The sequence below is a fragment of the Marmota marmota genome, unplaced genomic scaffold, assembly GCF_001458135.2.
Source record: "Marmota marmota marmota unplaced genomic scaffold, marMar, whole genome shotgun sequence".
Classification (NCBI taxonomy): domain Eukaryota; kingdom Metazoa; phylum Chordata; class Mammalia; order Rodentia; family Sciuridae; genus Marmota; species Marmota marmota.
This window is the reverse complement of record NW_026000241.1, coordinates 24,529,610-24,546,057: the sequence shown is the minus strand read 5'-3', so window position 1 is coordinate 24,546,057 and position 16,448 is coordinate 24,529,610. Positions and strand designations below refer to the sequence as shown.

At 33.6% G+C, this 16,448-nt stretch overlaps 1 protein-coding gene across 13 annotated transcripts in view; it reads right to left on the bottom strand.

The window, feature by feature from the left end:
- Positions 1-16,448, bottom strand: part of Slc4a7 (solute carrier family 4 member 7) — a 95,618-nt gene that overhangs the window by 11,860 nt on the left and 67,310 nt on the right. For all 13 annotated transcript variants that reach the window (XM_048794820.1, XM_048794812.1, XM_048794809.1 and 10 more), the window contains 8 exons: positions 15,326-15,571; positions 12,831-12,936; positions 10,452-10,613; positions 9,969-10,082; positions 6,880-7,041; positions 6,447-6,698; positions 4,005-4,073; positions 2,482-2,655 (listed from right to left, as the gene is read on the bottom strand). In XM_048794820.1, coding sequence (XP_048650777.1) covers positions 2,482-2,655; positions 4,005-4,073; positions 6,447-6,698; positions 6,880-7,041; positions 9,969-10,082; positions 10,452-10,613; positions 12,831-12,936; positions 15,326-15,571 — 1,285 coding nt within the window. The remainder of the gene's footprint in view (positions 1-2,481; positions 2,656-4,004; positions 4,074-6,446; positions 6,699-6,879; positions 7,042-9,968; positions 10,083-10,451; positions 10,614-12,830; positions 12,937-15,325; positions 15,572-16,448) is intronic.

Genomic DNA, 16,448 nt, shown 5'->3' with positions numbered 1-16,448 from the left:
GGAAAAAAAAAAAAAAAAAAAAAAAAAAAAACCCACCTCCTAAGCAACATGATGGTTAGAGTACCTATTGCCAGCACTAGGTTTTAATTTTTCAAACACATTGCAAAAAAGGACATAAAATTGCTTTTCTTTGACTGTAATAAGCATTTAAACCGCTTGGGTTTCCTCTTCTCTCACTTGTTATCTCCTTCCTTTTGCCTGTATTTTCCTATTGGTTTTTATACCTTCTGTTTATGAATTCATGAGTTCTGTGTAACTAGGATTCAAATCTTCTACCTGCCTTGTGTTACATATATTTCTCCCAGTTCACAATATCATTTTCTTGTTAATCATGCCTTTTATGATATAAAAAAAACAATTATCTTCTAGGTATACAAATACTCTACTATGATTTTTTTTTTTACCATTTAAATCCTGAATTCATTTATATACATGACAGAGTACAAACAAACGTACTTCCAAGAATATAGTTAACTCTTCCAACACCATATACTAAATTTCACCTCTGAAATAATCTGCTTATGATACTCAAGTGATAGCACTGCCATATATTCAGGTAAATTTGTAGATGTGTTAGTTATTAAGTATTCAAAACAAAGAACATGCTATACCTATTGGTTCAGGTCTTATTCTATATCCTTAAATAATGTTGTGAATTGAATTTTGTCCCATACTAAACAAGTTGAAATAATTCCAACTACTTGGGAGTCTGAAGCAGAAGAATTGCAAGTTTGAGGCCAACCTTGCCAATTTTTTGAGAGTCTCTTTCAAAATTAAAGGGAAAAAAATGGGCCAGGGACGTAATTCAATTGTATAGTATTTGCCTAGCCTGTGCAAGGCCCTGGGTTTAATCTCCCCATCCCCACCCCCTGAAAAGGCAAGCTGAAGTCCTAAACCCCGTATCACAGAATATGACCTTATTTAGAAATAGGAATATTGCTTATGTGAGTAAGCTAAGGTCATACTGAAGTAAAGTGGGCTTCTAATACAATCTGAGTGGTGTCCTTGTAAGACAGTCGAGGGACAACGCAGACACACAGGAAGAACCATGACACAACAAAGGCAGACAGGAGTTAATGTGGTTGCAAAATGAGGAATGCCAAAGACTGCCCGCAAACCACCAAAAGCCAGTTAATAGGCAGGTACCAACTCCCCTGGGCTTCCAGAAGGAGTAGGTACTGCCCACACCCTGGACTCGGACAGCTAGTCTCCAGAATTGTGAGACAATACATTTTCGTTTTGAGCTATACAATTTGTAATACATTGTTCCAGTGTCCTGAGGAAACTAATATAAACACTATTGCAAAGCTTCTTTTCTTTAAATTTCTTATTTTCTTTTTTTCATTTTAGTTTATTCTTAAATATTTCATGGATTTTAGTTATTATTATGAATAAGATGTTTTCTATTTTTAGCCCTACTACAGAGATAGAAAATATCAACTCATTTTTGTCTTTTTAATTCTAGCCACCTTAACACAATTCTCATTAATTTTATTAAGGGTTTTTAGTCTTTTTAAATTCAATTTAAACCTGCCTATATTTATTTTACATCTTCTTGAATAATAAAAGCAATGCAGGGTACACATCTTCCTTTGAATATAACAAACTATGTTCAAAGTTTTAGAGACACATTGTTATAAAGGTCTCTCTTTTGTTACGTTATATAGATTTTTAGCTCAATTTTCTATCCAAGGTCAAATTTCCAAATATGTAAGGTTATATTAATGCCTTTTAAACAAGCAATATAATTGCAATCAGGAAATATTACCTGGATAATTTCTACGGTTTAGTTTTTATAAGGATGTTTATAGCCATGTACATAACCAATTTTTACATGGTATTTATATAAGTCATCTATAGTCTTTATAACTTTTAAACTTCTACATCTGTCAATTTCTGAAAAAGATACATTGAAATATCTTATTAAGGACTCATTCAGGGATGTAGTTCAGTGGCAGTATGGGAGGAGACCCTAGGTTCAATATCCAGCCAGGAAAAAAAAAAAATTTGTTTTAAAGGCATCTGTCAGGCAAGATGGTACATGCTCTAAATCCCAATCAATTGAGAAGCTGAGCCTGCAGGATCATGGGTTCAAGCCCAACCTTGAAGACCTTGCCAAAAAGGGAGAGGGGGAGAGGGAAAGAGAGAAAACCTGTTGTTTTGAATGCTTTGCTTTTTACATCTGTCTATCTCATTTGTTCAACAAAAATGTTCTAAATTCTGAAATTGTTTAAAAAAATACCAAAACAGAGCTCTACAGTACAGAGACTTTAAAAAGTCATTTTTTTTAACTGACCAGAAAATTCGCATTGGAAAACATAGCTAGAAACAGTTAGTCCACATTGTCAAACACCCAAGAAGCATTAAATGGGCTATTCCTTTTTCCAATAGCAATTATAAATATAAAGAGAATTACAATGAAAATATACATAAACAATCATGTTATTAGATAGTGACCAAAAATGTCTGAAAAAAACTTACCATCATGGGAAAAACTACCGCGGCAGCTGAAGCCTTTATCACCCATAAAAGAACCAGACAAGTAAGCTGAATGACTGTGAAAATATGGACCTTCCAGAGAGGCACATAGCGGAGGTAGATCAAATCAGGCTGATGCTTGGCAGGCATCCCAAATAACTTTATACGGTCAAAAAACTACATAGAGAATGGAGAAGAAAAAAGAAAGTTTAAACAATATCGTTTCTGCTATTTAGGAAAAGAAATTCTACCCAATCTTAGGGTTTTCTGTATTAAATTTAAATGGTATGTTCTGATAATACCAGAGATTACTTTCTTTAGCCAAAAATCTCTGGATCCAAGTAGAGAGAAAAATAAATAAATAAAGGTACTCACTTCAACTACTACAATTAACTTAATCAGAAAATTCAAAGCAAAACATTTTAATTTGGGGGGATTAAAATAGTTAGATCAATTCACTGGTCATTTCATCTCTTTAACCTTGTTTTCTAATATGTATGATTAAAACAACAATCTGAATGACTTTTAAGGATCTTTCCATGTATAACAAGGCTTATTTTATAAAAACAACTCAAAGCAACAAGTACTAAATCTTCATTCACTGAAAATGAAACTTTGAGCAAATTCGTTGGTCTTTTTAAGCTTTAAATTCCTTAATCATAAATTGGAAATAAAATGAGTCCTACCACCTCAGAAAACTGTTGTGAAAATCAAGTGAGATAATTAGATTCTTTCTTGACCAATGGGGAGAAGACCCAGGCTAAATTTAAAAAAAAAAAAAAAAAAATGAAGCTGGTGTCTTTGAGAAGTCTTGCCAGCCACCAGTTGGCACCTTAGAACACAGCCTTGGCATGAGAAGAGGTGATCGGGTGAGGCTAACTATGATGATCTAAATGTTTTCCATTACCATCTGTGCAAACCTGAGTACGTTTTATGAGCTTGTTCTCCAGGAATTGTTATAAATAAGACAAGAGAAGGGAAATCACTGGCTAAACCTCCTACTTCCTCAGTCCCTCTATTTCTGTTACCTGAATTATGAAATTAGGATGTCTTCCTTTCTCCTTCACAACTATCATTTTGAGGATCACAGGAAATATTTTTTGTGCCAGGTCTTCAAATCACATTGTGCCATACAAATGGCAGGCTTCACCATTTTTATAGGGAAATTAATACCTACCTTTTCTCCTTAAGTACTGAAAGTGCCATTTTACATGTTAGAAACAACATTTTCCCCCCATTCCAATTCTTTTGATCCTCCCTCTCACTATAGTAGTCTTTAGTGAGTTTAATTAAAGATAGGTGAGGATCACATCAATTCCTGATACTATTCTTTACAGAAAAAAAAAAATGCGCTGTAAGCAATAATCACTTGGCAAATGTGGATTCGAAGTCATCAGTTAGAAAAATAATCAGCTCTTAAAATACCAAAGAGTTGAGAATAAGTCAGTACCATAATGAAAACAGTCTCTTCAAATTTAATATAGGTTTAACTTTTTCTACAAATTCACTAAATACTTAAGACTTGCCTGAATTCCTTTCAATGAGGAAACTCCCATATAAAGGAAAACACCATATAGAACAGGCATTGGAATAAACTGTAAGTAAAAGGACCACAATTAGAACTCATGCTACAAAAACCATTTCACAGCAATGAATACATGGTGACAGAAGTAAAAGATCAGTGATAAGGATGAGACCAACTTCACATTTTTATATGTAAGAAAATGCTAATAATCAACAGATCCTTGGAAAATTGCTCATCTTCTACAAAGGAATAGGTTCAGTAGTTTAAAAGTACGATAGAATACTTGGCTTAAAAGCCTAGATAATTTTTAAACAAAATCTTTCTGTAGTGTACTTTCTACATCAGATTGCTGTGAAAATTAAATTACTTCATATACATTTAAAAAACTTGAAAAGCACCTGAAACTCAAAGAGCATTTATATTACTATGAATACCTCCCCTTCATTGCCAATACTGTACATAGCATTTACTAACTACAATAATTGAAATCCACCTCTGGAATAAAATACTCATTACTCTGGTAGTTAGAGAGATCCCAAATCACCTATCTGGCCCATACCTAGGCATTTTGTAGTGAAGCCTGGCTATTAACAGTCCCCATCAATTTACTCAAAAGCATAATGACCCAAGGGAGAGGCCTGTAAGAAAAAAAGACTCAGCAACTACAAAGGAAATTCATATATACCTCAACTCACCAACCTAGTATGTTTTTTTCTAAGGAGACCCTGGAAGAAAAAGCAGTAATTCATCACCCTTAGAAAAGACCAACTAGGTTGGTTAATTGAGGTGTAGATAACCAACTCCCCCAGGGAACTTTTAAAAAATATTTATCCAAAAAGCAACTTCAGAATGATAAGGAATGGGAATGACCAGAATGAATAATTCCTGGAAATTGTTTAAAGATATGATTATTCAAGTAATTAAAAACAATTCTGTAATAATAATTTTAATAAGACTAAAAATCAGTGTAATGATATAGAAAATGGTAGAAATACTCTCTAATAGTGAGATGTGAGGGAATCAAAATGTAAGAATAACTTCAGAAGGTCTGGGATCTGTTTAGCTTGGGTGGGGCGTGGGGTGGAAAGGCACAAGTACCTGAAGATACTAAAACCAAACAGATACATAAAACTGGCCTCTAGAAAACAGTGAAACAATGACATTGAGGGAGGGAAGAAGGAAGGGAGGAAGGGAAGGAATGAATAAATTTATTTGGTTTTGATGCCTGCACTGTTATTTTTTATGCAGTAGGATTTAGTGAAATAAGGTGGAGTTCCTGGCCAATGCACTGCTTAGTCCTCAGTAAATATTTTTATCATCATAATAGTGATTATGAGTTTCCAGAAGATTTACTTTTTTATGATTTCACTTACTGTAATGCATGGAACGCCTAATTATAATGACAGCACAAAATGTTAGTACCTTTACAATAAAACTAGAAGTATAAACCACGCAAGGCAGGCGTTAGGAGGGAGTGTGGAAATGGAGGATAAACACAAGCATGCTAAACTCATCCCGAAAGACAGGCTTAGATTAAAGGTTCTCAAAGATTTTGATGTCAGAACCCCTTTATACTCTTAAAAATCCTGAGGACTCCTCCCACCCATATCTCCAAACACTTCTGTGTGAATGTGTTAGAAATATAAGATATTCATCATGCTAGAATTTAATTTTAAATTGCCCCTCCCCTTTTATTTTGATACCACAGACTGAACCAAGGAGCGCTTAATCACTGAGCCACATCCCAGCCCTTTTTATTATTACTATTATTTTGAGACAATGGCTCACTAAGTGGCTTAGGGCCTCACTAAATTGCTGGGGCTGGCTTTACACTTGCAATCCTCCTGCCTAGGTCTCCCAGGGCCCTGGGATTACGGGCATGTAATTTGCTATTTTTAAATTAATTTGATAATAACAATACTAAGCCCATGATAAGTTAATATAAGGAACATATTTTTATAAAAAATTATAATTTCCAAGCCAGGCTCAGTAGTGCATGCCTGTAATCTCATTTTTACTTATTTTCTAATGAGTGTTTGTTACCTTTGTTTCATAGAGTGCATCAGACAGAATGCATTAACTTCAAAAATAGCATTATATTTTTAAAAACTGGTCAAATAATTTTCATCTACCTTTCAATATAACTTCCTCTAATATTTATAAAAAATTCTGAGAATATTCTCTCCTTTTAAATCATAACTAAGCATTGATCAATTCCTCCCAAATCTAGTCTTTAATACTACCCTTTTACATTACTTTTAAAATGGACACACCTACCACTGAAATGTTTACTATGCTAAAAACCTTACCAAATATTATTTCCAAAGTAAATTATAGGAAATGAAACTGATGTTTTAGATACTGATTTCAATGTCTCATTTTCATACAACTAAGTATAAATGTTATGATAAATAAGATTTTTAAATGCTACCAGAGACTTTACCTTTAGTACTGAAGTCATGAACACAGAGAGGCCCATTAGAATAAAAATCATTAGTCCTGTAACTCGCTGTTCACGAATTCCCAAAAACTTGGGTTGTTCCCCTGGAGCAGAACATTCAGATTCAACTTTCAAGCTGTTGACATGACTTATTGACAACACCGTTGCAGCCACAAACCATGGAAGTCCCATGACAGAGCAAACTCCCAACATAACACCAACCATGAGCAAATCAAGGTGGTAGCCAGCTCCTTTCTGAAAAGTGAAATAAACAGGAATATCTATTAGTCTAAACTGGTCTTTCAGGTTAAAATTCTATATTAGTTATACAAAGGAAAGAAACTACTTTCCATCTTCCATCTTTTAATGTTCTAATTTGGGAACACCATAAACCTTTGAAGAAATCACAACACTTAAGGCAAAAGTTGGAAATCACCTTCAATTTGTGCTCCTTTCTGTTTATGATGACAGCTGTAATTTGTTGATCCATAAAGATGAGAATGGTACAGAGCAGGGCTGGAATAGCAGCTATTAATAAGGTCCACCAAGGATTATCTCCCAATGGGCTTATGATCCAGCCCCTATTTGGATCAGTAGGCTGTTAAAAAATTAAAGAAAAAAAAAAAAAGTTTCATTTCTCTACTGCACTAAATCTCCACAGCATAGACAGGGTCTATTCCAAGAAATACTAAGGGATAGAAAAGAACTGAACTAAATCTTGGGATGTGTACTCAGTTATTTGTAAAGAGTGCCAAAGGACTTCTTCCCGTTTTTACAAGCATGCCCCTTGCCATGTAACTTAGCCACTCTATATCTAGAGGCAGAATTTATTTCCCTTCCCCTTGAACCTGGGATGACCTTAAAACTTTAACCCATGAAATAAGGCCAAAGTGACACCGACTTCCAAGTCTTGACCTCAAGAAAACCTGCAGCTTCTTCTCTTAATGCTCTCAGAACCCTAAGATGATTATGCTGTTGAATAAGCCTAGATAAACTAAGCTTCTTGAAGACAAGAAGCAATGTGGTGGGGGAGCCAGGCAGGAGGGGTGGGGCAGACTACAACCACTCCCTCTACTTTGACCATCAGAGCTGAAGCCCCAGATTAGTGAATGCAGCCACGCTGACATCAGGAAACCATCAGATGACTGCAGCCACGTGAAAGGTCCCAGGTGAGATCCAGAAACCAGACTACTACTCAGCTAAGCCCAGTCCCTACTGGCACATAACTACGAACAAACAAAGAGCTGTTGTTTAGAGATCATATTTTCAGGAGGTTTGTTAAGCAGCAACAGGACAAGCAAACCAGAAATCAATCTACCTACTTGATCAACTCCCAAATTAAAACTGCTATACAGATCCTGTGCTAGTGATCTTAGCAGGATGGTACTGAATCTGAATCAGCCCTTTGGATAGTATTTTTCCAAAACAACTACTGACAAAAAGCTGGCATCAGATATTAACACATTTTAATGATGTTAACATGAAACTTATTTTTGTAACAAAAAATTTTAAAAGACTGTAACAGAGTTTACGGCTCTTGGAGGATACTGGATGTACTGAAACTTAAATATATTTTTATTACCTAGATTTAATATTCAGGCTATTTTTCTTGAAAGCATTTGACAGTACAAAAGGGAAACTTAATACTTTCAACGTTCAGGTATTCCAATCTTCCTACAGCTATATATAAAACTGCTTCATACTTCTATATCTGAATAAAAATATTTTATTTACACAATGCTTTCATTCTTAACTATTTCTTGATTTGTCTCACCAAATACATTTGATGCTTCTCAAAATTGAGACTGCTATCTGAATAAAGAAATAAAGGAATAACAGAAATATATTTAGGAACCAGAATTATAGTAAATTATGTCAATATTTTAAATCAACATTAATTTAGCTTCATTTTCTTATATACTCTTATAATAAGACTTGGTAAAAACAGTGACTTTCCTATACTAGCCATTTCTTAACAACCTAGTGGCACAATGTCTACATTTTTAAACAGAAATCTCCAAATTTAGAAACAAAAAATTAAAAAAATAAACTGTACCAAACTGCTCTATACTCACTCATATACTATATTACTATACCTGTAACAAAGATTAATTTTTCTTATTTTTAAATTTAATATTGTTGGTAGATTATTTTACATCCATGCACACGTACTTTGGAAACCACTGGTTTTTAAAATACTGTTAATTTTTTGATCACAATGAAAGATAAAGCATACTAAAATTATTTCCATTATATGCCTTGTTTCAGATCCCCTTAAGCCACCTTCTTCCAAAAGAAGTCACATAATTTACTCAAGGCAAAAATAAATGTAACCAGTAACACAACTTAAAAGTTGCTTCCTCTTATACATCACAAACAGAGGGAGGAAGAAAAAATTACAGACCAGAAAAAAAATACAGAACGGACGATTATCCAATATCTGGGGAGGGTTGGTTGGGGCACCAATCTCCTTGTGGTCAAAAATTCCAGTTGTAACTTTTTTTGTGGGGAGTGGGGGACAAAACTTGAACCAGGAGTATTTTAACAGTGAGCCACATTCCCAGCCCTTTTATTTATTTTTTTATTTTGAGATAGGGTCTGACCAAATTGCTTAGGGCCTCACTAAGTTGCTGAGGTTGGCAACAGTAGGTACTATAGTAGATTTCAAAATTATGATTTAATACCCCATTCTTTACATTTATTTATACCTCTCTATGAATGATAGCATATATAGTCTGTCTGCATATGTTTTGATAAATTTTTATTTTTTACAATAAATTTTTGTGTTACTTTACGGTAATGAGTAATAAACCATTCTGTAAATATACATTATGCATTCATGGCATAACTTTTTCTTAATTTTTTCAATATTTCTAGGTCTTTGTGAGTCCTTTGATAGTGCCCCCCACTAAATTGCAGCAACCCACCACCCTACACCCCAAATCAGCATCTAAACTGCACAGTTCCAACCCAGGCTGTTCAGTAGGATACAAGTTTGCCAATGAAAGTAAACAATTCAAATGGAGGCTTGCATTAAATATTTTTCTTACAGAAAACATTTTATTTTTTCCTGATTTTGCTGGAAAATGTTACATGGAGCTTTCCAATTACTGTCAGATACATGGCCCTTCTAGAAATTTAACTAGGGTCCCACTGTCATTTTTCTAAATTCAAGTTTAGGTTACTTCTTTGAAGGATGTTTCTCTTCCCCTGGAAAACACACTAAGAGAGAGATCCAACTAGGAAAGCAGAGTCCATTTTTTAAATGGCTCCCAACTCTTCACCATGGATGTTTTCATTTGCTTTGATATATGAACTATATACTTTTCCTAAATAGGTTCTCTCATCTCTTTTTTTATTTCATTTTTTCATATGTGAGAAATACACATATAATTTTTCCTGTCAAAGCATCAGCTCTTCAAAAAGACTACACATACTAAGGGAGGAGTGTCTCATTTTTAAAGTAGTTGTAAAGTAGTTTGACATTCCCAAGGAAGAAAAAAAGCCACTTGTTTCAATCCTTACCTCAAATTTTTCAGGAACATGAAGTTTAGGAGATGGAACTCCTACAAGGTAGTCAACTGCAACCATTATTACTATTGTGAGAAATACAGCAAAGTCACTGATTGTCGATCGCACCTACGTTAAAGGCATTATGTTAATATAAACAAAAAGTATGTCCCCTTTCTAAATAATTCATCTCTTTCACAGGCAAAACATCACTAAAAAGTATGAATGGAATTTTTAATTACTGATAATGGCAGTGACATACATTTATACCTAATTCTTTCCAAATGATTACATAATTCACAACTAACCTTTGCTTTCTTGGTATCAGTATCTTCCCACTGTGAGCTCAGACATATACCATACATTTTTAGTATAAGTAATTTATAATTACTTGGCAAAGTATTAACCTTAAATGATATACTGCTATTTTGAAATAAACCAAGAAAATGAAAACCAAAAACATGATAACCAGAATTCCCAAAATTACATCCCAGTTACCTTGGTAGGAAAATAACGCTTGGTCTTAAATTGCTTGAGGAATGAAGACAGAAAAAATGTTGTGAAAAATAAGATGACACACCAAAAGAGCACATCTGGAATATAAGGTCCATGAGGACTACAAGCTGATCCTACAAATGCACCATGAAAGGTTTTACATTCCTGGAAAAAAGGGGGGAGGAAAAAAGAAAATAGAGGAAGTTTTCAAACATCCAATAAAATTAATAAATTTCATTGACTCTAAGATGCAAATTTTATGTTTCACTTTGCAAGAAAAGGGGCACTGCAAAGTCAACTGTATATAACACATCATCGATGAACTGTAAGACAGCACCTAAGTTCAGAGATGCTGTGACTTGTCTAAGTCAATGAAATAAGACTATTTCACTTATGTCCTCCTTTCCTTCAATTATATATTCCCTTTAGTAAAAGGACTATAATGAGTATTATTTATGAAATGTTTCATCTGCATTCTTGTTGGTCCACAATTTACTGTCTTTCCTGTATTTTTGAATAGGTGGCTTATACCAAAGCAGCAGACAGAAAATCAGTCTTATGCCCTGTTACAATGCTGAATAGAGATGGCTGCAGTAACAAACTGAAATCAGTAACAAAATCTGTGGCTGGATTTTCTGATTCAAACTCAAGATCTTAGAATTGAAACCATGGTCTTTCATGAGGAAGTAAAGTAATCATTAAGATAATATATCCTTTGACAAAATTGATAACATAATACAAAATATATCATATTTGATAGAAGTCCATTGACTTAATTTTCCTTTAGAAGAAAATTTAGAGATTAGAGGAAGTGCCCCAAATATAACTCATTTTAAACAACAATAACGAAAAAAAAAACTATCACAAGAAAATTTTAAAGATTCCATTATTTTTAATTCCAATCCATGAAATTAAAGGCTATAAAAAAAAAAAAAAGAATGCCACCACCAACATGGCAAAATGAATTCAAAAAATATACTGGAGCCTGGCGCAGTGACACACACCTATAATCCCAGTTGCTTGGGAGGCTGAGGCAGAGGGATCACGAGTTCAAAGCCAGCCTCAGCAAAAATGAGGCCCTAAGCAACTCAGTGAGTCCCTGTCTCTAAAAAAAATACAAAATAGAGCTGGGGATGTGGTTCAGTGGCTGACTGCACATGAGTTCAATCTCTGGTACCAAACAAAAAACAAAAAAAACAACATATACTGGAAAGACCTGTGTCTCTAATGTCAAGACAGGATGCCCATCAGGAATCAGAAATCAAATTCTTTTTTTATTTTTTTAAACATTTATTTTTTTAGTTGTAGTTTGACACAATACATTTATTTGGTTTATTTATTTATTTTTTTAATGTGGTGCTGAGGATCGAACCCAGAGCTTCCCACACACTAGGCAAGTGCTCTACCACTGAGCCATAATCCCAGCCCCAAAGCAAATTCTTTTTAACAAGTCACTTTTGACTACTTCAATCAGCTATACCTCTTCCACAACAAAAAATAATTTGCTAATTACAAAACAGTAAAACATGTCTCTAAGTTGCTATGAATAGTACTGATTCATAAGAGAATTCCTGTGATGGAAATGTTATATATCTGCACTGTTTAATACAGAAGCCAAAAGTTTTATGAAGTGACTGTGGCTTGTCAACTCAGAAACTGAGCTTTTTATTAATTTTATTTAAACTTAGACACATGTTAAGGCTACTGTTTGGATGGCACAGCCTTAAATTACCAATAGGATAAAATTTCAGATATTTTTTTCAAATTATTTAGTTAGGGGCTAACTATCACCTTTAGTGAGAAAGGATGGATTCAGTTACTTATATAATCCCCCTATTTAAAAAACAAACAAACAAACAAAAAAAACTTCTAGAGAATTTCAGGGGATCTTTGTTTTAATTCTGACTGCTGGCTTCACTTAATATGTTTATGCCTAGCTCATAAGCAACACACCATGGATATTACAGAGCAAGGACAACATTTCCCAACATAATACAAGTGCCTATAATAGTATTCAGTATATAGCAGATGCTTATAACACATTTTGCCCTTTTTCCTTCCTGTTTTCTTAAGAGCTTGAATCAGACTAGACTCTTGAGTTAAACAAAGTTCACAAGTATGTTCACATCTTTTTAATAACTTTTAAAAAAATCTGAGAAGTGCAGTATAGTCTTTTTATCTCCCTAACCTTCATTCTTTTTAGCCTATAATTTCTAGTGCATGATACACAAAAAAGTGGGACCTCCTATTTGGTTAAAACACTATATTTTGAAAACATACCATAAATCCATTGATCAAGAAGAAAATAAGAATAATCTGAAAAAACTAAAGAATTTATTTAATACAATATTTATAGCATCCTCCATTTTGTAATATACTTACAGAAACAGTGAGATTTCCCCAGGAAATACTGTGTGCTGTTATATTCTCTTTCTTCCATAGCTCTAGAGTTTCATTACTAGGGTCAGGAGGTTCAATACATACACATCTGAAAAATCACAGTAGGTGAAATTTTTATTTATTTAATTAATTATTTAGTACCAGGTATTGAACCCAGGGGCACTCAACCACTGAGCCACATCCCCAGCCCTTTTTATTTTTTATTTATAGACAGGGTCTCACTAAGTTGCTTAGAGCCTCATTAAGTTGCTGAGGCTGGCTTTGAACTTGTTATGCTCCTACCTCAGCCTCTCCAGCCACTGGTATTACAGGCACTGCACCCAACATGGTAGGTGAATTAAAAGTCACGCATTTCATGCTTACATTTTACTCAATCAACTGCACGGTGTGGTAGCTTTTAATTTCTTAATTTTTTTTCCATGTTGCAAAGCATGGAGACTAGAAACGACACATATCAAACAACAGAATGGAATAAGACTGGTATGATATTAATAAAATTAGTTCACATAAAATATTTACTTTATAAAATTGGTTAAATATATCCCTTGGGGGGAACATGTTTGTTTGTTTAATCTAAGAGGACAAAAAAATATTTTTAAAATAATTAAAAATTTTAAGATACCACCGTGTTTGGCAAGATTATTCTCCATTAAATCCTATCTCCTCAATCATCACAGCAGTCACTGTTGTCTCTTCCTATCCCTGCAATACAACATGTATTTATTCCCAATAAAAGTTACACTGCTATTGATTTTTTTGTGCTCACACTAGACCTAATACTCATATTCACCCTTTAATGAATTTAAGATTCACTCTCAAATAAATAAAAATTTTCATCAGGACAATACTAGGAAAAATAAGGTCAGAGTTCAGTTCATATTTAGAACTATCTCAACTGCCTAAATAAGCTAGAAACACTTAGCAAATGAACCTCTAAATATAAATTTAAAAAATAAAAACAAACATGATTACTCCCAAATTAGATAATGAACTGTTTGAGAAAAGATGAGAAGATGGATCTGGAGTCCACCCAGGTGTTGTTACTTACTAGCTGTTTAATCTAAGGCAAGTTTTAACCTCCAAGAGCTTCAGTGTCTTCAGACAAGAAAGGGGCTATGGTATAAACACCGTTCACTAGTATATTCACAAGAATTAGAAACGAGCTTCAGTGTCTTCAGACAAGAAAGGGGCTATGGTATTAACACCGTTCACTAGTATATTCACAAGAATTAAGAAACACTCTGAACACAATGCTCAATGCTCATAAGCTATATGGTGAGTAGATGCTGTTCACATGCAGCTACTCAGTTAATCAAAAGGAAACATTATTCTAAGGCTGGTACTAACAATAAAAGTCATCATTCAGAGGTCAAAGGAAAAAGTGCACAGAAAGAGAGAAAATGAAAAAAAAAAAGTAAAGTAAAGCATGTAAGAACAAAGAAGACAGCATATCACAAATTTAAAATCAAAGTATCTCTAATGTTTTCAAATAGGTCAGTACTTATACAGAATTTCATACCCTTCCCTACTTTATCTATCAAAATTGAGGATATACTAGGAAGACAAAGAAGGAAAAAAAGTAACAAAAGTATGAAAAAAGGGGAAGATACAGGATCTCAGGTCAGGCTTAGGTGGAGAGAAGGAAAAAGGTGTGCACCCTTTCTACTTTAGATGACTACATATCCCTATATGTGTCAATCAAATGAAACACCACATTTATACCAAACAAGATTGTGAAAGACAACAAATAGAGACGCTTCTTTGATATGTCTAGTTTTAACAGTCTGCTTTACTTTTATCTAAATATATTCACCAATCTTTTGTAACTATTATGTCACTTTTCAAATCCTATTTTATTCTAGAGTTTTAGATTATGTTCATTTCATTCCTTCTTCTAATCTTTTTTTTTTTTTGTCATCTTGATGGTTGAATAATACTTTTCTTATTCGCAAGGAAAACACTCCATTAAACACAAAATATACTAAAATAAAAATATACTAAAATTCTACCACAAAACTTCAATATATGATAACAAGTTTCAAAACTATTAATTAAGACACAAAATGTGAGGAATATACAAATACAAAAAATAATCCCACATCCTACTATACATGTAGGATGTGGTTATGTAGTTAAAGAATTAAAATCTAATATTATTGCCTAAAGCAAATATATGGTAGGCTAATTGCCAAACAAATTTAAATAGACCAATATAATTCAAACAGAAGACTGAAAATACACACATATAATTTATTTCAGTGAACAAAATGAATGAACTTGATGAACTACATTTATGTCCTCTGAAAGCTTTGGTAAAATCTCACCTGAAACAAATATATCAACTACTAGATGGCTGGTAGTTGTTGCTAGATACACTGGGCATTATATTGTCAAAAAAGAAAACACAAAAGGCATTTTCTTAGGCTCTGACATCTTGACAAAAATATTTTTTAATATTAGTGAGAAACAGCACTTACGAGTAGCTGGTCAGTTTATTTAAGTTGTTGTGCATATTAAATGCATATATTTCTCCTAAATGAAAAAGCTTCTCCAAAGCTTCATAGATGAATATGATGCAAATGAGAGCTGCAAAAGCCTCTTCTGTAAACCGAGTGATGTAACACACAAGGCTGCTCGCATCTGTTGCAACCAAAACAATGCACAAGAAAGAAGTCCACAGACCAATACTGGTTCTTAAAGACAGATAGGAAAGGTGATAATCTCTGTTCAGAAATAAAAATGTGAACATAATCAACATATATATAGGGAATAGTACTTGTACCTTAAAATTTTCATAATAAACAATAAGAACAAAACATGATTCCTAAAAAAAAGAGAGAGAAGGAATTATAGAATAACAAAATAATGATTAGATAATGCTCTACTTTTCTACTTCAACTGAATGAAGACTTACTGGTTATTACATTTATATAAAAGATTCATAGTACATATCTATTAGGCAATAAATATTTCAAAATTAATAGACCTCATTTTAGGAATCAATTATGAGAAGTAAATGACAGATTAAAAAAAAAGAATTGTATTTGACTCCCTCTGAAGACCAGGAAGCTACACATCAATACAGTAAAAACATAGCTCCAATGTCTTGCCATCACCACCGCCACCTCCTCTCCCACCATTATAACCAGAGAAAGGTGATTTCTTTTTATAAATTTCAAACAAGCAGCTACTATATTTCAAGTCATGACAGATTAGAATCACAGTCAGCTTGTTTAGTGGGTACAAAATCAGAACAAGAGTTAGATGAACCAATTATTTAAAAGCATCAAGTTGTTTCAGGCTAAAATGTTCAACTGCATTTATGTCATAAAAAGACAGTATTGGCCCTGTTGAATTCAAAGCATACCAAGTCCAATCCCCTGTATTACCTCCACACCATAAATAACCTAGTCAGTGGAAACTGACACTTCTCTCTGATTGCTTCAGTCTCATATCTGTTAAACAGGACTGACTGGTAAAGTTACCTCTTTCTAAACTTCCTGTATAACAACAACGTATTGTTTAACAAATAGTTCAGATGAATATCTTCTTATCGGTTGAAATTTGCTAGAACAAAGGATTTTTATGATCTGTTTATCA